The 25,672-nt window shown below is 39.4% G+C and overlaps 1 protein-coding gene across 8 annotated transcripts in view; it reads right to left on the bottom strand.

The window, feature by feature from the left end:
• Nucleotides 1–25,672, bottom strand: part of TMEM117 (transmembrane protein 117) — a 203,175-nt gene that overhangs the window by 32,767 nt on the left and 144,736 nt on the right. For 7 of the 8 annotated variants that reach the window (XM_082279636.1, XM_082279637.1, XM_082279632.1 and 4 more), the window contains one exon: nucleotides 16,039–16,198. In XM_082279636.1, coding sequence (XP_082135762.1) covers nucleotides 16,039–16,198 — 160 coding nt within the window. Of the gene's footprint in view, nucleotides 1–2,697; nucleotides 2,849–16,038; nucleotides 16,199–25,672 lie in introns of all 8 variants that reach the window. The other variant, XR_014226323.1, reaches the window with a different exon arrangement.

A 25,672-nucleotide genomic window follows, 5' to 3' on the forward strand; every position in this document is an offset into this window, starting at 1 on the left:
CTACTACTTCCTTCTGATAAACATACTATTCCAGTCTACATTGTCTCATACGTAACTCTAAATACTTAATTGTTTCCTGTGAACTCCTACCAGATACATGGAAACCCTTATGCTAATAAAGAGAGTAAAGCCCCATGAAACACACTCTTTGACAGAAAAGAGAGTTATTAGGGGCTTGCTACTTAATTGGGACTAATGACAACAACATTCTACTTCCCTGGAAAAACACAGAAAGTGTTCACTGATTTTCATGGTATAAGGGCAATTACCAATCATATAACTGATGTCTGCATTTATTTTTTTATGAGTATGATTCTGCACAATGATTTCTACCAGAATTTGTTACCTTTTGGAGCTAAATCACCAAGGAAAACTAAGTGCATGTTCTCATTCTGACTTTAATGTTATAGAACTCTATGATTTAGCCACAAAACACAGTAAAAATTTAATTTATTTTTCTTATACAACCTGAAGGCCCATCCAGCCTGTGTGGTTCTGTGTGTGGCTATACAGACACAGTTATTCTATCCCCAATAGAACTTGTAGTTTAGCTATTGGTTTTTAAGATTCTCACAATTTTTCTGAATTTCCAGGAGCAATGTGTATCTTATAAACAAAGACAACCATTAATTGACATAGTAGATAGAATGCATTTGCTGGATAATACTGTCCTGACAGATTGCCTCTCACTGTCCCAGTGAGCAGTACTCACTGAAGCACTCTTTGCAGAAGAAACATCAGAATTGTGTATATTTGCATTGGGACACACTGTAGAAATTTGTTTACCAGCTCTGTATGGGGAATAAAAACTTCAATTTCCAGATCTTTTGACAGTTCAAAGTTAATTATACCTACAAGCACTGTGTAGAGGAAAAGTGAGATTGTTATGGCTAAAAAAATGAATGCAAAGATTAGGTTGAGAAAGATTGCATGGAAGTGGCTACATAACAACTCTGATTGGACTCTGAGCATCACCAATATGAACTAGGCATTTTGTCAGCAAATCAACACAGTTGTGTCAAGCTGGGGCCCCTGTCTCAGTGAAGGCTAAAAATGGAGCCAGGATGCTGGAGCACAGTCCTGTAGAGCTGGGAAAAGTCTCACCTCTGCTGATCTGAAATTCAGCAGGTCAAGGGAGCAGAGGCTGTTCTTCCTTCCAGACCCTCCCCCAAAGAGCGACAGAGTGAGAAAACTCAGTCCTTAGGCTCAGAAACAGGCATCTTCCCAAAGTGTGCATCACTCAGCATGCCTAAGTGTCCCCCAGCCCCTAGACCTCATCAGGCCCTAGTGAAACTGCCAGTCTCGCAAGAGAGACAGAGCATCCTCCAACCCCTTTTTTTGCAGCTGCTGCTGGCAGGACTCTGAGCTGCTCTCAAACAGGGACTGAGCTGGCCCTGCACAGCAGCCAAGAGACAGAGAGCCAGCTTTCTTCTAATTACCAATCCCAAGTACTCTGTGTGCAGCTGGAGCTAGTCAAGTACAGCTTGAGCTAGGCATCTGGACCTAAGGGAAGATGGAGGCAGAAGGGCACTTGGCTCTGGATCTGAGACTGAGCCTAGCAGGGACTATTTTTTTAAATTAATTTTAATTTTTTGGTCTGTTTTTTAGAATTCTGCACATAGCACAACACAGCAGTAGGTGGAATCAAAGTAAAGATATTTAAACCTTTTTCTGGTTGTACATAGCTAGAGCACAACTTTGTATTATATGCAGTGGAACAGGTTGCCCAGGGAAGTAGTTAAGTCCCCATCCCTGTGATGCCTGAGATGGCGACCTAAAAACAGAGACTAGACAAGAATAAGGGAATAAAGGTAGGTATTTCTTTGAAGGGCCTTCAAAGGCACACCCTGGGGAGTCAAAAGGCTACACCCAAGATGGCCCCTGGGTCACGAGTTCTTCACACTTTTAAAAGTTTGGTTCATTTACATATAAGGGTTAATTGTCCAGTTATAACCTCAGTTCATGATGTAATTACCCCAAGTTTGCCCCCCTTCAGAGGCTTTTAGTTTACACATTTTGGGGCCTGGTGTCCTTGACGTGGAAACCTAGAGAGGTTTGTTATGTCTAACCAGCATGAGAGACCAGCAGCTAACAGGCCACAAGAAAGTTCAGAGTTACACATTAGGCACTACACAAGCTTTAGTGGTGGGCTTGGCTGTGTTAGGTTAATGACTTGATCTTAAGGGTCTTATTCTACCTAAATTATTTTATGATTCTATCATAAACCCTGTCCTCCTCCCTCCCCACCAGCCCTCTCGAAGAAGCTGAGCAGAAGGATTGGTATATCCATGTGCAGCCACACAGCCTGGGCCATGCTGTGAAAGGAAATGACCACAGAGACACAGGTTTGATAGGGAAATTGGAATAGACTACACAAAAGGAGTGGGAAGAGGGGAGAGGCTTAAATCAGGGCAAGAGGGTAGGGATGAGAGCAGGAGGCTGGGACTGGCTGGCTAAGGAAAAAGGGACCAAATTAGGGAGAGAGGGAAGGGGGACAAGGAGTGATTTTGGTTTCAACAGCAGCTGCAGGGTAGATGAGTAGGATTCACTAAATGCGGAGCCTAGAAATGAAAGACATGGAGACTGAAAGCTGGAATTGGATATAAGTATGTCACAGAACCAGACATGAGGAGGACCCAGGATGGGGACAAAAAAGGAGACATAGAGGATTTTGAAGTGACAGGAAGGAAAACTCACTTGGGGATATGATCAGAAAATGTCAGTGCCTCATTGGCTCTGGAGTTTGGACTGGTCACCATGACTCTAATTATCACCACTCTGTCGTTAACAAGCAGATGTGAAATCCAGAGGCAAAGTATGTTTCTCCTCTTTCTTATGAAGTGTCTCACTGAAAGAAGAACCACACACTGCTGTTAGCAGTTGCTCACATGGCAAACATCCCTGCAGGGGAGGTAACAGTTCCAGTACCCTGATAAGACACATTGGATTCATATGGCAGGCTTTTTATTTTGAAATTGCTATCTTTTTGTAAAAAAAATCAGATTTATGCACACAGAAGGTCCTGCATTAAGGCATCTGCCTGAAGATTTCAATGGTAAAGACTCAAGAACAATGAGATGTCAGGCTAAGGTTATCTGTACCTTGTGAGTAGGCATGGTACAGTCCTTTCTTAGTTACTGGATTACACACAGTCTGTTCCAGAAGACATAACCTTTCTTCATTAAAGAGTATCTAACTTATGATTGTGAGGTGGAAATATATAGCGACAGAGACCCCTGTAGTTCTCCTGCATGCTGCATCTGCTGCACAAGCTGGAAGGTGTGTGGGAAGAGGGATGTAAATGCAAGAGACAGCAGCAGATGTGAAAACATTTGCCTCCTGTTACAGAAGTCAATTTTTTTTTTTTTTTTTTTCCGGTGGTGTTCCCTCCCCATCCCACCTATGCTTAGATTTGTTCAAGTGGCAAGTGCTCATGGCTGGTATTGAAACCAATGAGAGCTGGGCCTTAATATATCACCACTGGGGAGAAGAGGAAGAGTTGACAAAATATCCATGGGGAGAGCAAGAGTCTTGTAGTGCATGGCACTATCCAGATAGGACTGCACTGTACTCCTTTAAAATCAGCATAAAAAAGTAACCAGACTTTTTATGGAGCTAGATATATGACAGTTATAGGCACCATTCCAAGCAAGCAAAGAAACTGCTTTTAAAATCATTTGAACGCTACAAGAGAAATAGGGCTGTCAATATAATAACATATAAGATTACATCAAGTAAATATGTGGCTCTGTCTATTACTAATGAAATAATATGCTAGACCCTCCTCCCTCAATTAGGTAACTGCTCAGATAAAAGATGGGTAATAATATGAATTTTCATAATAATGTCCTCAGACATCTCAAATTAGGGGCCCTTTGGCTGGAATATTTTTGTGCCTCAGTATAAAATGTGGACAATAATGGACAATACTACTCCTGTTGTGAAGGCTATTGTGAAGATAAATATATTAATGCTTAAGAAGCCCCTAGGAAATACAGCGATGAGTGTCACAAAAAAGTCCACAAGGAAATGAACGATTTCATCTTCATATCAAGGTTCTAATCATGTGCAGTAAGTAAGGCCTGAGGCCACAGGCTGCACAGAAAAGGTAAACCAAAATATTGAACAGCTTCTCATTAAGTGAACACCATTCATCCAGGGCAGCAAGTGAGACAGAGATCCTGTGGAAAAATGGAATGTGAATAGATAATTAAAGATTGTATCATAATGCATGCACAAAATAGGGGTGAAAAGTTTATACTGGTGACTTAATTCTGACATCTAATTCCTGAATGCATGACACTGCAGCTTCAGTGGTGTTGCATTTTTAACACCATTTTTTATGTGTCACTGTGTTGCTTAAATTATCATCTGCTCATTTCTGATATTAGGCTTGTTTGTGTGATGCTTTTCTTTCTCTAATCCCCTGTATTTAGAACACATTGTCCAGATATGAAAATCTTTGCAGCCTGACCTTGAGGAATAGTAAAAGTTTGTATAATTTAGATTAGTGCAGTAATTGTTTGGCCCAGATGCCAGAAATATCCCCAAGGGTATTTAACATTCATTCAGATGTAGCTGTTGTTTTTCAGCTTAAGGTCAGGACAAAAGCACAACTTACAGCCGAAAGAACATGCTGCAGTTCTTGTCTTGGAGGTGGCAGTTGCAGGTGGCTGGGGCACCACCAAGCAGCTGCCTTCAGAAATGTCACCCAGCAAAGTCTGGGCAGCTTTCTCCAGCACACAGTCTGCAAAAACCAGGCCAAATCAAGACCAAAAAATGTACACTCGTACTCCTGACATGAACAGCAATCCTTTTTGTTTACTCTAACTCTAGCTGTCTGATAAAGCAGATCACTTAATCACTTCTTTTCTGCCACCTATTCCTAAACAGATTGTGTGATATACATGGGATCAGTACTGCTGTTGAGAATTATTTGTTTCTCCACTTTGGGCACGTGGTTCTGAAGTGGAATGAAATTTCATTATATGCCCAATGCGTGCTGCGCATTGTATATAGTCAATCCCAAAAACCACCTGAGTGAAACTAAAAGTAAAGAGCCATCCAAGAAGGATTATAGGATTATATCCTTAAATCCATAGTGAGATACATTACAAAGTGGTGTACACTGTTTTCTCATTTTCATCTATAGGCAACAGAATGGATTACCTAGCCACAAGTTTCCATCATTTAATTCCGTGTGTGGTACGTGATGCGGGAAACAACATCACAGCAAAGCTCAGTGAGAACTGATGGAGAGTGAAATCGAAGCTGGGTTTATGTGAAAGGAAGAGTTTCAATGTCTCCCTGAAAGACGAAAAGAATCACAGCCAAAATGACCATTACCAGCCAGAACAACTACAGTGCGGTCTTCTGACTTACTGTATCACTAAATTATTGCTGGCAGGGGTGCAAGCCATGAATCCACTGAGAAGTGCAGTGCTGCAGAGGCTTCTACGATATTCGAAAAAGATGGAAACAGAGTTGGCCAGGATAGAAAAAAAGCTTCTTGAAGGTGATGGCCAAATTTGGCTGGCCAAAGCAGAAAAGCAGCCCTGCCAGCATCACTGGAACCATACAAGTACTTGCCCAGGAGTGGGGCACCACCAGCAACTGCCTTTGGTCTGTGCCTCCCCCTGTGCCTCTGGTGCACCGTAAAGTGCTGTTGGATGGAGGGAGACCATTTCAGGGGATTAAGGCAGATTCAAGTCCTTCTCTCTGCTGATGTGCTGCCCTGCACAGCAGGACCATCCTGCTGCCACCATTACCTTTATGCAGAGACAGGAAACTGCTTGCAAATATCTGCTATGAGCTGGAGGTGGCCAGGCTTGGACTGCTGGGCCTGGGCTTCTTTCTCCCTTATGACCCTCCTAAGTGCTTCAAACCACTCCCAGCACCAGGCTGCCTTAGGACACACACTGTCCTCTCCAGGGCCAGTTCTGAAAGCAGCTCTTAAATTCAGCTATTTTCATCCAGGGATAAATGGATTCCATGCCTGCTGTGACTGATTTCAGAGGCTTTGACAGCTCCACCTTGCATTGGTTGCTATTGGATAATCTCCCCCATGCCTGTGGTTGCCCTCTCTGCTAATGAAGTGGGAGATGAAAGCACATGGTACCATCACACACACTGCCTGAGACTCTGTCATTCTGGCATTAGAGGTATCAAGCCAAGTTCAGCACTGCCGGCCACTGCAGCAGTCAAACAAGTGCTGGGGACAGTAAGGTGAAAACTAGAGCTCCTTCCCAGTTTGATCAACACCACCTTTGTCTCTGTTCATACCATTCCAACAACAGCGATGATGTGTTGATGTGCATACAGCACCCATTGGCTCAGGCAGGGATCTGAGGAATCTTAATGAAAAATTATATTGCAAATACTATCTGAGTCCTAGGAAGAGACAAAGAAGAGGTTAATTTTTTGGGGACCAGCCAAGGTGTAGTACAGTCCAAAGTCAGCTGCAGCACTCTATTGAGACCATTTGGGAGACTCTATAGACATGCTGATTTACTTGCTTTGCTGCTCCAGTGGGAAACACAGATTCACACTGTGTTATGCAGTCCTGGTGCCCAATCTATCTGTGAGATCTGGTGTTATTCCGGGGTATCTCCTTTCCCTAACAAGCATTACAGGACGGAGAAGAAAGCACGGTCAGATTCCAGAAGAGGGAAATTTTTTAGCTTCTGACCTCTAGGAAACTAGAAACCTGGTTGACTGAAGGCCACACTTACACAACAGCTATGATCCAGAGGGACATGATGTCAAACACAGTATAGCTGAGTAATTAAATGGTAGTTGAAACTCAGAAACCATCGCAGCTATAATTTCAAATCACTACAAGCACTAGGGAATACCTCCCCTCCTCTATACATATGAAAACAAATTATTATTGATGGGCTCAGTAAAGTCTGGATTATAACAGATGCAAAAATATCTAATTTATTTGGTACCTCAAGACACTCAGTGATTCTATGTCTGTTTTGTTATACAAATGAAAGCAGCAGCTTTGTAGCATGTTAGAAAAAGTCAGAGGCAATAAAAGTAATTCAGTCTTTTTGTTAATGTTTCATATTACAGGCCTCATTTTCAAGAAAGTATAAAATCTGCCATTCAATCAGCTTTGCAGAAATAATGCAGCTAGACTAACAATATCAAGCATATTTTTGCTTCTTTTCCCTTCTGAGGTTTGATTAAGAGCAACCAAGCTAGTCTTCCTCCCTATTCTTACTTGAACTCAGTACTGTGGATAGGTGGATCTATCTACAGATAGGTGAATCTGTATGCTCTGTACAGCCTGTCCCTAAGTCTTGTATATGCAGTATGCCATGTAGCTAAATGTAAGATATGGACGGGCATAGCACTTGTCACAAGGCAGTGCTCTGTCTAATTAAGGCAAACCAACGTTTATCTTTCTCTTTTTCATTCACTGCTTGCATTTAAAAATTGCAAGCAATTCTATCACTTAGAAAGAAGCTGAATCTGTTCAGTCTCATCTCAGATTTTTCATTTTCAGATGAAAGTCTGTGTAACACTCAAAGCAGATTTCTACAGTAAAATAATACACTCACACAGCATTGCTGTGAAGAGTTTAAATTATCTGAATGTCACCATTACTTTTATATAAACATAAATCACTCCAATATACTCTTAAGCAATACAATATTTCTCAGACATACACCCCACAATAACAAAGCCTATCACACACTTACAGCAGAATCTATGAAAAGGCTCTCCTTGCTATTAAAGATGAAAATAGTCCTGTGAAAGACTTGCAACTTGCAAACACTTCCAGATTTTCTTATTCCTATAAGTGCATGGTTTTTTGTGAGTTTGGGCTGGATATGTTGGTTTCCAGGGGCAGTATGTGAAAATGCTGGGTCTACTTTTGGAGAACTGCTTTGTTATTTCAGGCAAATACCTGCCCTGCCAAAGAAGGGCCTCAGTGTCACAATGTACCCATTGTCAGGGTAAAAGGGAATGACTGTGACAAATGAGAAGCTTTTTCAGCTAATTCATTTTGTGTGTAGTCATCTCAGAGCCAAGAGGCTCCAGCTGGGACTGGTGCCTGATTACACTAGAAGCTGTACCAAGTCAGACAGCCTCCTTCACTGAGCACCTTGGGGGATTAAGCAGACAATCACACAACTAGTGAAAGAAAAGAACTACAGTTGTTCCTTTTCCACAAATGAGGAACTAAGTGACAGAGCTAAAGAAAGGGCTCAGCCCTCAGCCAGTGTAAATTGGCACAAGAGGATTCAGGTCAGCACAAATACACCAAGTTACAGCAGCCGAAGAAAACACTGGGGCTGAATTTATGATGCCTGAGATAAATATAATGCATCCGAGCAAGATTTAACCATCTGCAATCAGTAAAAAGGATGAAATGTACTTAAAAATACTGTACTTCACACGTCTTCTTTAATAAAATCCACAGCATAAAATGATGGTGCCAGTTATCAAACTAGACAAGCACAGAATGATAACACTGCAAGGAAAACCAGACTGCTCATTAAAATGGTGAGGTATATAATGTGCAGTAAGGGACAAGATGCACCCACCTTTTCTCACCAGAAAATTATTTTGCTTATAATTTCTTTAGTCCCAAAGTAACCGAAAGACTTGAAGAAATAAACTGTACTTTATAGTGGGGTCTGGCAAGGGGGCAAAAGAAGGTTTCAAGGATTTTTACAAGGAATTTTTACATCCCATTGGATCTTGAAAATATTCCAACAGAAACTTCTGGGTTTTAATTACACATATCAATCATCACCCTTTTACATTAACACTACCTACACTTTCATTAAACTCGAAAGCCTTTTCCTTTAAAATAAAACCATTGGATTATCAATGCATTATTTCATTCTCTGACCTATAAGTATAATACATTTCTATTCTCTTTGCCTTGTCCTCAGAAAACAACAAAGTGAAGGAGGTGTGGAGGCTTCATGCCCTGGTTACTCAGAGCCTCACTTCCCTGACAGGAGATGGGCAGGGTCATTTCACTCTGTAGGACACTGCACTTCTGTGTGCTTTTTCCTGAGCTGGCCATTTCTGGGACCACACTAACTTGTCCCTCTTAGTACACAACATCCAGGAAATAACTTACTCCCTTGTTACCAGCCACAGGGAGATGATACAGGAAAGTTAAGAGAGAACAGATGCCTGATGGATGAAAGTGGAGCTCAGGACAGCTACTGTTCTGTGTTCAAAATTGAAAGGTGAGAGACTCGATATCGCTCAAAGCAGTGACTCTCAGGGAAAAAAAACCAGAGCACTTTGGGACCAAGAAATTCAGTGCAGCTATAAATCCATAAGTAGCAGCTGTAGGGGCAGATTCAAGAAAAGAAATCTAGGATAGGCAAGAAAGATCCACATCTGACCCACTACAAAGAAATGCCCATGGTGCCAATAATGGCATGAGAAACATAATTTCTTTGGTTAAATGGTATTTAGAAATATACTCAGGTATGTCACTGGAATTTCATAGTAAGTACAAATGAAGTGAAGCTGTAGATCAATACTGTTCCTTTCTAGTCTTTTAATTCAATTTTATTTTCAGGATTATTTTGAATATTTTACATCAGTACTGATAAGGAACACTTCCACAATCTATAGATAGATGATGATGTAGAAAGGACAAAAGAAGAGGGAAAAGTCTTTACTGTGTGAGAGACTGCAGGAAGGAAAATCTTTTTACTTGCTACAGAAATGTTTCTTCCAAAGTTACCCCACTTGAACTTGTCCCTTCTCCTTCAGAGACCTGAAGGCCGTGGGAGATACACTTCAACAGAGCCAGCCCTCACAGCAGGATCCTTCAGCAAACATTGCACAATTAGCTTAGTACAAGTGTGTCTTCAAAATGGTTATCCATTTCTGTAATGCTGGTTGACAGGTGTGTCTAAAATCTGCTAGTGAAAAGCAATATACTCTGAGTGGAATGAAACACTCCGCATAATTCTGACAAAAGTAGTCCAGGGTATATGGCTCCTCCCTGTAAAACCTGCAGGCACGAGTAATGGAGCTGGATCTGTTACCAGTTTTGTTAAAGGTGAATTTCCATCTACCCTGACTCATCGGAAAAACCTCTCACTGGTCACCTGCCCTTATTGCTAAGTTCACATCTTGAAAGGGCAAGTAGTTCATGAATAAAAACCCATAGCAACCTCTCACATAGAGAAATTCTGAATGTCAGAGATGATGCAAAAGCTATTTGCTAACTTAACACAGATGTTTCTTACAGGTTTGGACTTGTCTTCTATTAAAATGTTTTCAAATGCTACAAAACCTAGAAAAGATACAATGGAAAGTACCTTGACATTCACATGCTTACTTCTTCAGAAGTTTTTGTCCTTAATGGGAGGTTTTTAGAAGGATATTTTCCTTCAAAGTTTGGCAACTTCCTCAGGAACAAGCTATACATCAGTACTTAACACTTGTTAGGAAACAAAAAAAGCTTATATACCACTCTTGAATCAAATGTACATCTGAGAGAGTTTACTCTGACAGGAATGAAAAATTATTTTATATATCCTGTTTTGTCTGTGAACAAAAAATCATTTCTTGCTTATCTGTTTCAAGGGAAAACCACTATACCTGTATATTCTGTTTAAAGTGTAAGTCAGGATGCCCTCTGGTTTGTATACATGTAAATGAATTCTATCAAATTACTGAGTGGAAATCCAGTAAGTCGCATCAAATTACATTTCCAGACTTAAATAGATTTTCTAAAAAAAAAAAAAAAAACAAAACAAACAAACAAACCAAACTCTAAAAATCAAGTCTTCATACACTTTATGTAAACAAGACCATATTTCTACTCAATCTTTAACTATCCAACCAAATTATATCTTCTTCTATGCATTTGCTGTTGGGTGCTATGTTTTTTAATGTACTCAAACATCCCACTAGATTTTAATCAAAACATTTTGATTGATAATATTTTTGTGTTACAGTTTAACAATGACATCTACAAAACATAATTAACATTACAAAGTAGATAAATTAAATGGTTGATTTGTGGGGGTTTTGCCTTTTCTTTTGCCCCAGAAGATATAAAGAACTAGAAGCAAACATACAGGAGATCCTAAGCATTTCTTAATCTTCTAATTCCCTTTATAAAACTCTATGACAGACAGAAGACCAAACATTCTGCAGAAAACAAAACAAAAAAGGGAAATTAAATATGTTGATTTTCAACTGCAGTGTCATGTTAAAGCATGACAGTTATGTGTTAAAGCAATTTACATACAAAAATCCTATGAAAAAGATTTGAAAAATCCACCTGCTGATATCCCAATATCTACATAGGCAGAGATCCATCACTAGTCATAAAGTAATATTGTTCATCATCTCAGTCTCTTTGACCTTCATTTCTTTCAAGCTACCCTGGAGGACAAAATACTATTCTCTTTATTTACAAATGTAATCCCATTTGATATTAATGGAATTATTTTGCTAGTGTAGTTAAAGATTCACTTACAAGAGCCTTTTCAAAGAATCTTTGTGGTACATAAACGCTGTCTGGCTTCTGTCTGTTCCACTCATCAGCTGCAGAGTTTCTTCAGTTTGTTGAAGAATAAATTCTTCTTCTGGTATCAAATACTATTTTCAGGTAGTTTTTAAATCCCTCAGACATTGTATCTGATTGTACTGCCAGATAAAAAGTTGCAGTAAGTTTTAAGAGTTGCCATGGGACTTTCAAAGTGTTCAGCAAGTGAGCTACAGTGTGTAACTCCACACAGTACTGAAATACTCCATGGTCTTTCACAAATCTGTAGAAACCTATAACCACTCACAAAAGACACTACAGTGATGAAACTATTCAGCCACCTTGGACACATGAGGTTTAATAATTCAGCCACAACCGTCTTCCATCCATCACCAAAGTCACTAAGAACATGGCATCATAAAAGTAAAAATAAATAAACAAATAAAAGGCAGTATATAGACTAATACATGAGTTACTGTCTACTTGCTCAAATAGAGGTATTTGCAATATGGGATTATAATTCAATTTGTTTTTGTATTTACTCCATTAATTGGCAGCTTTTCCTTTGCATCTTTGAGAAAGAGAACTAAATATGAGAACTTTTCATTAAAATAGTAAAAAGTTTTATTACATGTTAATAGCATTAAATTATACACATATCCAGCTTTAATATATGTGGTCTGGCATGCAGTCTGAAGCTAATGCTAAAAATCTAATGAGGTCCATGTACAGCAGTGAATGCTATGGGGGCAGGAATATTCACATGTTGGCATCTTGCCATCTCAGTTATAAGGGTAGGCATAATTTGACCCATTGTGAAAATGCCTTCATCACTTTCATACTGTGAAGAAAACCCAACAAACCTGTAGGGTTTTTACTTTCTTACTATAAGCAAGCCCATGTCCTTTAAAATGAACTAATGCTCACCTATATTTGGACTAAGTTTGACCTGTCATTTTTCAGAGAGAAAAGACACAATCTGTATTTATTACGAAATCTCTATAGATAAGAAATATCAGTGTTTGTATTTACACTGGATAATGTCTGGAAAATCACAACTGGAATATAGGCCTCTCTGCTGCCTCTCAAACAGCCTAAAATAAGTGTTATCTCTGATACACTATCCTAGACCAAGTGAAACTTAAATTCCTTTCAAACCATGGCCAGGCAGCAGAAGGAGAGGTGGAGATCAACCTGCCTGTGTGAATCAGACACCATCTGAAGATCTCAGTGATAAAATACTGGCAGAGAAATGCTACTTTGTCTCCTTTACCAGCAGTGGAAATAGCTGAGCAGAATCCTTGCAGAGCTGCACCTCTGGACTCAAGCCATGCCATCTTTATAATCCTTTTTCTAGGTTTGACTTAAGGGATGGTTATTGGATTCAACATATCAGTATATTGAGTCTATTTATTTTCAATGGACAGAAATGTGCACCTCTAAGAGCCTGCTGCATCTTACCCTACTGTAGATGTTTGAAACCACCCCAACTGTACCTCGATGGCTCTGCTGACTGTAAAGATCAGCAAGTAAAATCAGGCGGAGATGTATCCACAGCAGCCACCTAAAATAAGCACTCAGGGTCCCTTTCCTTCATTCCAGGGACAGCAGATATGAAGAGATGTGTCCCAGCAAGGTAGGAGCACAGCCTGAGCGAAAAGCCAGTCACACTATCCAATGAGGTCCTGCTGTTGTCCTGAAATCTTCCATGATCTGTTTTCTTCTATTGTCTTAATATTTTTGTAGTCATAACTTTCATATTGACATTTCAGTCACATGTCCCTGTCTTCTACTGTGTTTCTCATCCCTGATCCATCCTGAGAATATCCAGTGGCCCAGCTGGACTAGAGGAGACTTTGCACACTTCAAGAAGGGTGGGACTGAGAGGCAGATAGAGTTTGTTGCAGGATGGAAATCAAAGGTAAATTTGTGCATACACTTAAGCATCACTCACATATAACTGTCTGTAAGATTTAGCTGTCTGTGTTATCCTCTGTACCTGTCTGGCTAGGTTATGTTAAATTGAAAAAAGGCAGCTTTCCAGGGCAGAGATTGCTCAGGAATTAATTTTTCTATGCTCTATGGAGGGCTTAGACAAGTATTAAATTATAATAATATTAAGAAGGCATAACCAACATTTACAGTTATGTGAATATTTTTCACAGCTTTAAAAATGGATTTCCAAACTCAATTGGTTTTCTCTTGTTGCTGAACAGTCACATGCTGAACACATTTGCAGCATGGATGCTACCATTCAGAGGGACAGAAAATGCCTGTACTCAAAAACTAGAACTGAATTAATCTGTGCTCTTACTTAACATTAGCCTCAAAAAACCCCTTCTTAATACTAAGCATTCCTTTTTGGGGTTTTTTTCCCTAATTTTGCCAGTTTATTGCTAAAGCTTGTTAAGTTATGAAAAAAATCTGTGAAACAGACAGTATTTCTAAAGACATGTAATTCTATAGCATACTTGAGTCAAAGGATCATGATCCTGATGGTCTTCACTTGTGGAGGGCAACAAAGATGATTAGGGAACTGAAGCATTTCTCTTGCAAGGATGGGCTGAGAGAGTGGGGCTTGTTCAGCCTTGAGAAGAGATGACTGAGAGGGAACCTCACCAGTGTCTACAAGTATCTGAAAGGAGGGTGCCAAGAGGATGAAGCCAGGCTCTTCTTGGTGGTTCCAAGCAATAGGACAAGAGACAATGGGCAGAAACTGATGCACGGGGAGTTCCACCTGAATATGAGGAAGAACTTCTTTACTGTGCAGGTGACTAAGCACTGGAACAGACTACTGTGAGAGGTTGTGGAGTCTCCCTCACTGAAGATATTTAAGAACTGTCTGGACACAGTCCTGTGCAATGTGCTCTGGGATGACCCTTGCTTGAGCAGGGAGGTTGGATCAGATGATCCATTGTGGTCCCTTCCAAACGTGCCCATTCTGTGATTCTGTGTGATTTAATACTTTGCTCTCTCAACATGAGATTATTGCAGTAGCAATGTTGAACTACACCATAAATAAAATGTGCCAACATATTTTCACAGTCCAAATAAATAACTTCAAGTAAATAAATAACTCCATCACACAAAATCACTTAGAAATGAAATTAAAAAGAGCCTCTTGCTTTGTATTAAAAAAATTATGGAAGAGTGCTCAGGACAAGCTCTTTCACATAAGATTCTTCTCTATATTCAGCAACTCCGAAGTCAAAATACTGGAATTTTATTTTTCAAAGTCAAAAGGATAGTTTAATAGTTATTTTGTATGAAGACAGCTCTGCTTTTCTACCCAGCATGCAATATCAAATAGCTTGATACATCCTTTATTTTCATTCACACTTTCATTACGGCTCTGTAAAGTACAATCATTTAGTACACATTCTCCTGAATCTTTTTGAAACATCAAACAAAATGTAAAATTCAAAAGGAGAGAAAACAAAGCACCAGAAATCTTACAAGAAAAACAGTATTTCCTTTCTAATCCTCCCAGTTCTAACCATGAACCACAGTGAGCACTGAACAGTGGTGGACATTAGGAAACAAAATTGAACTATAGGACTCTATGCAGCTTTAAAGTCCTTGTACAGCAGTGATAAAGTGAGTGTCCCCTTGAGTAACTAATGATAGTTACTCAAGTAACAGATAGCTTTTTAAAGAGAGCTAAGTGTCTCAGAAATACTCTCCGCTGGCAGAGCTAACAATATACTGGAGAGTAAGGACCCATTGGCTCTTCTCAAATTCTTTTCTGACCTTCAGTTCAACAGTCTAACATGTCTAAGATTAAGAACAAAAGTCATGGGCCTTCAATGCTCCTCTTCCTTCCCGCAGCCCAAATGACCTAATTTTTCACAGAGCTTTGGGTGGATTCACGCAAGGCTCAAACCACAGACAAACACAAAGGGGAGAGCACAGCACCACAGGAAGAAAGTTTTTGGCCACATACACGTGACCCAGATTCCTTTCTTAGCAGCTAGATTCAAGGGAGCATACATCAGGCAGATTACAATGAATTATCTTCCCACTTAAACTTTCAGGCAGAACTCATTACACTACAAGGACCTGCCATCAAGTAACAAAATTTTCACATGAAAGTGGAAAGCTGAATCTTAACAGCAATTACTAATTTTCATCTATTAAAGTATCTTAGTGTGTGTATACCTAATATAAATGCTTGAAATGGGGAAGTATTTCTTTCTTGTTTGTCCAAATTTATCTCATTTCCTAAGAGAAGATTTGAATTTACAAAACAACCAGCTTCTGTTTCTTTTCCTGATGTAATTTTTGCAGAAAACACTTTCTAATTTGGAAAGACATGCAGTTCTTACCTAGTACCCTAAGAAGAGAAATCAGCAATATTTTCACAATAAAAGGCCAGTGGCCTTTTCTGCAAAGTTAACTGAGAATGATGTTATAAAATGCCCTACTAATAGTGATTGCAAACTAAACATTTATTTAACTTTTTGTAGCCTTATCTAAACACCATTTGCTCTAGAGGAAATAGAGTGACTAGGCAGCCTCAGCAGCCTGAGTGGAACATTATGAGAGTGTACCTGCATGACAATAAGAAGGTCAAACACCAAGATGAAAGAAGCCAAGAAGGCTCTTGAGACCTCATCACTTGGCAGAAATCCACGATTCAGCTTGTCCCAGCTGATCCAGTCAGTAGTGATGACAAGCACAACTACAGAGGTCAGAGTAAACAGAACCGTCCTGGAAGGAAGAAAAAAATAGTTCAGAGAGAATACGATAGTAATGAAGATGCATCATTCTATTTTATCTGTCTTCTAATGGTCAACTATTATTTTATCAGTACTTTTCCAAGGATGAAAACAGACCGAAGAAAATTAAGTGCACAAACAAATCTTTTTAATTTAAAAAAGAAAGCAGTCAGCTGTATTCTTAGTGAAAAGAAATTTAGTAGCTAGTACTAAGCACGTTGCTAAATTAGGCTGGAGTATATCACTCTGGCTCTTCATTCCATATTTTTCACTGAAGATGAAAACCAATTAAGTAAAATAGGGGAGAAATAAAATAGGAGAGAAGTAAAATGTACCAAGGCCTGCATGATCTAGGCCAAATTCAAATCAACTAATTGAGAGAACATTGTTTAAGGCACCAGAGACATTAGAACCTTTGAAAATCTTTTCTAAGCTGTAGGAGCATAAGACTCTAACTGTGAAGTCTAATTTTTATACAGAAACATGTCTTCATAAAAAAAAATTTCAATGCACTAAATTAATGTTTAGTAAATTCTGGGCATTTTAGAAAGATTTTGCTTTGTATTTTCCCAGATGTCATTTGGACAAGTTTTCAACAATTTTATGACTTTTCTGAGAAGTCAGTGTAGAGTGAATCAAAAAAGTATTAAAGCCTCCATATAAGAGCTATGAGAATTCCAGAAGATACATGTGACTAATGCATACAATTCTGGAATGAAGTATTTAAGAAAATACCTTTCTCACCTACCCCTGAAAAATACCTCTGCATCATTTCCAGGAGAACGTTGGTGATATCTTACAGAGTTGGCAGCAGTGACTGATTGAATTTCTGGTTCTGTGGAAGCTGGAAAATTTAGCTGGTAGTTTAAGGGTGAGCAAGGCTTCTTCCAGTAGCCATAGCTGTCAGTAAATCTGTGCTATAATAGTCTTTGATATGCCCATATCAAAATCTGAATGCAAGCACATGGCTAAATAATTGTGGCAGGGTCGACTTTTTTCTACAGTAATAATATCTCATTTTCTTCATCTACCAAGGGCTGTAAAATAAAGTGAAGAATATTTCCCATGACACTTCTAAACAGGACAAATACTCAGCAGAGGAGAAAAAAATCTGCACACCAGTGGACACAGGCTACCAGTCTGTGCATTTCTTTTTATACAGCAGCCTTGTCTGTGTCTGTGAGGAAGTGAAAACAAATATGCATATAGGCAATACTATAATACATTTGGACTCCTAAACATTCTTCTGTGACATGATGGGCTGCACTTCTTCAGAATGTATTGAGACACAAAATTACTCGATTGCTACCACCTTTACCTTCAAACATTTATTTTTGTTCTTAATAAATTAACTCAGTTACATGCAACACTATGGTTGACACCCTAACAATTTCGCTCGAAAGAATTATGAGCATCTGGGCAAACAAAAAACCAATGAATTAGGCATATTAGATGTAATTAGACATAAGCAATAGTCAAGCTTCTTATCCCAAAACATTTGCTTAGCTACCATCTCAACTGTCAGTACCTGAACCTGACTGACTTTTCTACAAGCTCCACTTTGGCACAAACCCAGAATAGTTTACTTTGGGAAGACAATTCTCTCTCTTGCATATAGTTCTTGAGACACACAAAGGTGTTTTCTCCTACTTATTTCACCTTCATATCTGAAATTCTCATGGTTAACATTCTCACTTTACCTGAAAAGTTCTCTAGAAAGAAAACAATCCTCAGCGCTTGTCTGCTGGCCAAGGCAGACTGCCCCAGCCACTAGGCACTCTGAATTTCCTTGACCTCATTCTGTGGAACCACCTCTCCTGGGGCAGAGGAAGTTTAGAACCATAATTCAAATTTGAGTATTTTGCTATAGGAAGCATATACCCAGAAGTTATGCTCAAGACTATTCTGCCTCAGTCCTCTTGAATTATGCATTTGCATTTGGAGCAAGAGTTCAAAGCATGGAAGGTCAGACTTTGGCATGTAGACAAGCAAAGCCAGACATATTTTTATTCATGCTTCATTGACATGCATGCAAAGACCGATGTGTGTGCTCAAGTCCTGATTTCCTTGAGGAAATGCATATGCACTTAGAAAACTGCTTCGTTATTCATTCTGAAGTGTCAAATAGGGAGGGAAGGGAGCAGAAAATGGGCTGCTAATAGAATAAGAAAATGTGAGACCAACAAAAAGGTTAGAAATAGACTTTTGAAATGGTTGCACTAAACAGCGTAATTAGCACTTGGTTGTATTTTTGACCTATGATACTGGAACACAGCAAGATATTCAATGTATGTTTTCGGAGTTGTGATAAACTGAGCTTGTTTGGGTTAGAGTTCAGTTTGCTTCCTGTGAAAGTACAGTGTTCTGGAGATTAAGAAAAAAAAGAAAAGATGAGGGCTTCATTTAACTTGACATAACTTGTATTGGATAAACCAATGTGAGCTGCCCTGCAATATCTAGCCCAGCGTAATTTGCCCTTTATTCTGCCATGCACATTATTGAGAAAGAGCTACACTGTCAAACTATTCACAGCATTGCTGGCAGGACCTCTCCTCATTACAGAAGGGGAAAGGCTACAAGGTGAAGGGCAAGAGAGGACTGACTCTTCTCTGTACCAGGCATTAAGAATTGCAATTTCTATCTCCAGTTCACAAAGGAAATACACTTTTATATTTCACTTCTAATTCTAGCTTACTGTATTGAATGATTATGTGCCCTGGGCACCTATTCAGCTGCAATAACACACATTTTACAACCTACTGCATAGTCCTTAAGAGTGTAAATAAACACTATCCAGACCAATAGCATACTGAATAGTTAAAATTACTAGGCAGGTCCAAAAAAGTCACTACTGTGCTTATCACTGCCAGTGATTATTTAAAATCCCCAGTGCTACACTGAACGGGGGGGGACAAAAGGGAGGAGGCTGAAAGAGAAAAATTTTTACTGCCAGAAACCTCTCAAAAAATAGGCAAATTTTTAGACTGTATATCTATAATAATCTTTGATTGCCAGGACTGAGTTTGGTCTTGAATTTGTCAAACCAAATCACTCATGCTGAACTAAATCCATACTACAGGCCCTCATTTGTCAACAGAAGACTAATCTAGTTCTCAAAAACTTGGCAAGGTCCAAAACAGATGTATCTGCCTTTCTCCTCCTTTCCACAACACTTTCTTGCACTATAAGCTTTGACCAAACTGACCAACTTTAAATCTATCACCCAGCATATTATATGTTATGAGAGATTGTGAACCACATGGACCAGAAGCCTGAGAAGGTTTTGGTCACTAGTGGTGGTTCCCTTGTGGCAGACAGGGTCATAACCTAAACCCTGTAGAGAGAAAACACAACGAAATGCTGTGATCTTATGTCCTGGGTGCTTGGAGACACATTCTTCTGCTGTTCAGCATGTCCTACCTCCCACACCAGGAACTTCCTAAGCAGAGCCCATGAGGTCACAACTCATTGTCTTGCAGCCCCAAGGCAGTACCACAAAACCAGCCATAGCACATCCTCTCCAAACCAACACCAGAAGTATCTTTGACTCCATGCAGACACACCTTCAGGAATCAGTCTGTTATTTGCCTGTACTGAGCGAAAATCTGAACAATCCAGAATTTGTCCCTGGAAAGATAAAAGACAAGCTAATAAATGTATACATGTTCACAAAACATTTAACGTGGGAAACAAGAACTGTTTCCAGTCTGAGTCTCACAATTCTTCATGTCTAAATCAGCAGGGCAAAGTATATCAAAAACGGATTCTGGTGTGTGATGGTACCTCATTTCTCAAACTGTAACATAAAGAAAATGAAGTTTTTAATTCAAATGTTAAATACAATTCTTTGCACAACACTACCTTCCCTTACTTGTGACTTTGAGCTGCTCATTTTTAGAGATATTTAGAATTTTCTTGTCTTATATGACCCTCTGCCATATCTTTTATGATGCTACAGCTTTGATGATCAGACAGTAATTCTGTTGAGACCAACTGAAGAGATGAAAGACAAACTTTAGTTGTTTTCCTCATTTTCATTTTGTCCTTTTTGAGAAGCAAAGAGCATTATCTTGCCCTTTGACTACACCTTTTCCAGAAAAAAAACCACCTACCTGTGCCTAGTCAAAAGTAGCTCTTAGATTTGTATGACACAGTATTCTGAGAACTTTTCATCATAATTTCACACATAATTGTCAATAAGCTAGATCATTTGGAAAACATTAGACATTGCTACCAAGGATTCCAAGTATTGCTTAATACAATGTTTGTTTGGGATGGGACACATTAGACAGGACCAAAGAAACAGTCACACTCCTTAGGGCTGCCCTTTGTGGGAGTGGCGTGTCTGCCATTACTCCTGTCCCCACCCACATCATACTGCCAGCTCCCGGCAGGTCTCTGCACTTCCCTGGGGTTTCCCCAACTCAGAAACCACCCCCCATATGCCACAATCCCTCACTCTGCTGTGGAATGCACCTGCACTGGTGCTGATTGCCTTGGCAGTTTCTCACTACCCAAATAGCTGCAAATACCCTGTGAAAATAGATACAGAGAGGGAACAACAAATTTTACTGCTCTTTATATTTAAAAATGTTTTCCAGTCCTCAGGAAAGAAAGATCATCCATCGAGTCAAATACTCTACATAATTTTTAATCTCAGATTCAGCACTGGCCAAATATACAATTGCACAAGGTACAATAACTATAAAGAACAATGCTCCTGCAGATGTTCACATACAAATGCCAACAATTTTTATTTTACTTGTTTTAATTAAGAAAGGCTCTGTTATTTAATCTGTCAAAAATAGCAACTCTAAATCCATTTAAAATAAAATATTTAGTCTGCCTGTTGCTTGGTGTCAGAACCACTTCTGCAACTAAGCAAATATAAGGGACAGATGCTCTGCTGGTGAAAAGCATCTGTGTTCCCTGGAGCAGCATAACTTCAATCCTCCAGCTGGCCACTGCTCTTCTGCCCCCACGGGACAGTCCTCTGAAAGATGAGAGAGCAGGGGCTCAAGATTTCTGCCTTTATCAGCAGCTACTGCAGTGCCACAGAGTGACACAGTTGGTGCTGAGGATCCCGTATTCACTGTATTTGTGTAGTGTGGGCTGACCTGAGCACCCACCCATAACTGTAGCACACCAGGTGTGATCCCAGAAAGCAGTGTCCGCTTCAGATGTATCCAGAAGAAATGCCACTCGTGCACCCCAGAGCAATCCATACTATTAACCAAAGGGCAGGTGGAGAGATAACTGGCAGATCCTCTTCAGAAATCTGCTACTGAAGTGAATTGGCAATACAAACAGACCCTAGAAATCTAGGAATATTTGGAGAGTTAATTACATTGGATCTCTTTCGCAAAAATAAGGTGCTTGATCCTGATGGAGACAAGTACATGGCAGACATATGGAACAATACTACTGCCAGATTTCAGAGCACTCCCCATGGCATGCCCTGCAGGTGTGAGTAAGTGGGAGAAATTATATTAATGCAGATTACCACCAATAAGACCTAATTATCTGAAGTTAAATATCAATTAGAAGAAAATGGTTTATAATTCAAACTTTGAATTGCATTATCTTTTTAAAGTCCTTGTCACCACAATAGTGTATGTCTGACTTCTGTTCTGTTGAAAGTAATGGGTAAGTAATTCAGCATTTGCCACTAACTACCAATTCTGAAACACCTGTTCTGAAACATTCCCTATGTTCTCTGTGGCTCATAACTACTTATTAATAGCAGATACTGCACATTTTGAGAACCATACATTCCCAGTTAAGACTTCTAAACAATGCTTGTTGTCATTCTGACTGGTAAGCTAAAGAAATAGGACACTGCAGAGTATAAAGGATGCTCTGAGTTTGGCAAAAGTGGTATTGTTTATTCTGCTTTTTTATACATTCACTTACTAATCCTATGGGTTTTCCAAACCACAAAGATGCAGGAACAGCAAGGTTGGGGCCTTGCTGGGATCGCACTGGCATGCCTTTTCCAACCCCAGTGTTCCTAGTGCTCTAGGCTCTTTGACTCTCTCAACCCTAACCCAAACAACCTTTCCCGCAAACCTTGCTATATTTTGACTGTAACAGTTGCGATTTTATTAGAGTGTATCAATATGATTCCAGAGCTATCTGGGATTTTTGCACAAAGATTTGTATAAAACCTGAAATTAAATTTATGTTAATATATAAAGGAAACATTTTGCTATGTTTCCTGTAATAAAATTAATAAGATTAGGTAATGTAATCACATGGTGAAATATTAGAATTCTAGAGAGCATCATTTTTTTATTACAGGTAGAAGCATCTTTGAGTTTCCTTTTGCCACACCATTAATTTACTAAAATGAAATTGTTATCTATTTCAAACAGCAGCTCATTTAAATTAAACTCATCACCATAAGCTTTAAGTTTCAAATGCCATTTCCTATCTGTGACACAGAAAAGCAAAAACAGTTTATGAAAGTTCATGGTCTTATTTGTAAAAAACATTTTCTTTCACCCTATGTCATATGCAAGTTTGTATAAGACTCACATGAATCATATCCAAGCACTCTAATTCATGTTCAACTTCCAAAGTTAGAAGTTAATTGCTTAATTCCAATAGAAAGCATTTGGGAAAAAACCCAAACCAAAACAAAAAACCAAACACAATGCTATATAAGGTAAAGAGAAGCCATTTTTCTGTTTTACTTTCAGATGGATACATCACTTATTTTGTCAATGGAATGGGGAGTTGAAGACAGCTGCTCAAAAAACAACAGAAACAAGATTTTGAAAAATATTTTCAGAGCATCAAATGTGCCTTAGGATAGACCTGCCTGGCAATTTTTCAGTGAAAATGGTTTATATTCAGACAAGGGCAGTTCATCAATATGCAAAATTTACCTGCGAAAGGGATGGTTTCTGTAACGTGAGGGAAGCTGTGTCAGAACTGGGCACAATTCCTGCACCTCACTGTGGTTGAGGAGCCAGGAGTTTGGGCAGCATCTCAGTTACACAAGATGATACAAACAGTGCAGGGGCCATTTCCTGCTCTGAGTAAGTCAGACCAGCTATTTGAAAATTAGTGCTAATGAGACCAGCTGGATGCACTAACAAGTAGGTTTTTGCATGCTACAGAGTACTGTTTGTTCAGACTCTCTCTAGCTGGAGCTGGTCTACTTGGTATACGTGAGTCAACATTAGTCATGACATGAGTCAACCATTCTCTGGACAGAGATTTCCTACACCCACCTGTCTTAGTGCACAGGTATTCCCATGGTAAGTCCCTGGTAAGAGTGAGGTAAAGGCTGTTCATCAGAGTGGCAAGACATGGGATCACATGCCCAAACATACAAAACAGGGTCTTTGGCTTTCAAGTTTCCAGCATCCTCAGCAACTGCTAGAAACTGGTTATGAGAAAAAAACGTTATTGTCCTCCACTTCTCAGTTATCATTAAATACTCAGTAAAGTCTTAAAATCGTTGCAATGTAGAACAGGAAAAAAACTTCTGAAATGGAAAAGACATATGTCTTAACATTTAGAAGGAAAATCCTATTCCAAATGCATTTAGATGGTAATTGAAATGCTATTCTAAGAGCCTAAAATTAAGCTTTTCAGACCTAGAGCAGGAGCTAGAAGTATATCTGAACACCTCCTTGATTTTCCTGAGTTGAAACACATTATTAAATTCTAGTTTTAGAAACAAGCAAGACTGTAAGTGTGGATTTAACACCACATTTTCAGTCCTATGATCTGCATTATTTGGATTTCTAGATGATTGATTTAAGACAAACTGATTTTCAGAAGACACAATTAAAAACAACCAAGTCAGAAAAGTGGTGAAAACTAATTAATTAATAAATCAATTCTTTCATTAATAAAGAACTCAATTACATCTCAATTTCTGAATTTAGTGGCACTGTTTGTACTCACGATTTATTTCATCATTAAACCTGATCAATGTTTTACTGTATAAACAACACTCTGAATGTTTCCTTCAGGATATTCTAGACTAATATTTATTTTCTGCATTTAAATTATTCAAATTTTTTCCCAAATCACAGTGAGGTCAGCTATATTTTATCTAGAGCCAAGTGAAAAACTGATCATTACTTTTTTAAAAAGAGATTATTTTTTCATATGGGTTTAATTTAGTACAATTAAAACATTTTATAAGGAATTCAGAATCAGCCAGAAATTTATCCATAGAGGTTTTTTTTTCAGAAGTCTACATGTGAGTTAACATATCTAATCTTTCACTACAGTCGATAGAGATTTTGTTGCCTAAACCAAACTTAGTTTAATATGATTTGGGCCACTGTGGAGTACCTTGGTCCGTCTTCAAACCTTGCAACAGAAGGTCTCCTCTGAGTCCTGTGTCATGTCCACCAGGCCTGTGCATGATTTGAATATACCAAAGCATTTCAAACTGTAGTCAATGCCTGTGTTTAGGCACCTGAATCCCACCTTTATTCAAATGATGGAGTCTGGAAAATGACACAGGTGACTATAGGTAAGTTTCGGCTTGTGTCAAGCTGCATGACCATCATGTGCATTGGCCAGAGCTCCACTGGCTGTGGTAGGGGCTGGCACGTTGATAGCCTTAATCAAGACAAAACCACCAGGCACCTGAACCCAGAGCTGAATCTCAAAACTGAAGTCAGTTCTTGATTTTTAAATTTCTTTAAAGAAAACAGTGAAAAGCCTGTTTGAATTGAAAAAAAAATGCATTTTATGTAGGAATTAGCAACACTCATATTTGAATAAAATAATGGAAAATTTCCATTTAGAAGCTATCAAATGAAATCAGTCACTGAAAAGTTGGGGTTTACTTGCTTTTTAAAACACATTTTAGAAAACTGAAATGATTTCACATAGAATTTTGATGTGGCAGTCTTAAAATTAGCCTTGCAAGTTTTTGAAAAAAAAACAAGAACAGTCCCCATAAAATTTCCCATAGTATGTGTGATAATAAAATTATCACTCAGTCACCAATCAAGCAGCTCCAGAGCCAGCACAATTCCCAAATGGAGGAACCTCAGGGGGGGTCCAGAGAGCTGCCAGAAACCCTCAAATATCGTAACAGCTGCTGAAGGGACCAGGGCAGGGCCAGGAGCACCAGCATCCAGGCCTTCCCATGTATGAAAGAAGCTAGGAGGAGCACCAGTGACCAGGAGTGATGCCAGCAGGTTGGGCTCACGGGGAGTAGAGCATCAGTTCAGGCAACACTTGTCATGGAAGGATGTACAGAAAGGGCACTTTAGCCCTGCAGCTCAACCAGGGAGCAGTGGCATCCACCCGGCAGAAAGCCACGGCCCCTCTGACCTCTGCAACCACCAGGAGTGACACACCTGCCCAGACAGAGCTCCAGTGGGAACACGCTGCCGCCACAGTGCCAGGCTGTGCCCGGCTCCCACGCCAGCACCAGAGGGCAGCAGGAGGAGGGGTGTGGGATGAGGGGTATCAGAGAGCGAGCGAG

This window comes from Coloeus monedula (genome assembly GCF_965178545.1).
Source record: "Coloeus monedula genome assembly, chromosome: 4".
Classification (NCBI taxonomy): domain Eukaryota; kingdom Metazoa; phylum Chordata; class Aves; order Passeriformes; family Corvidae; genus Coloeus; species Coloeus monedula.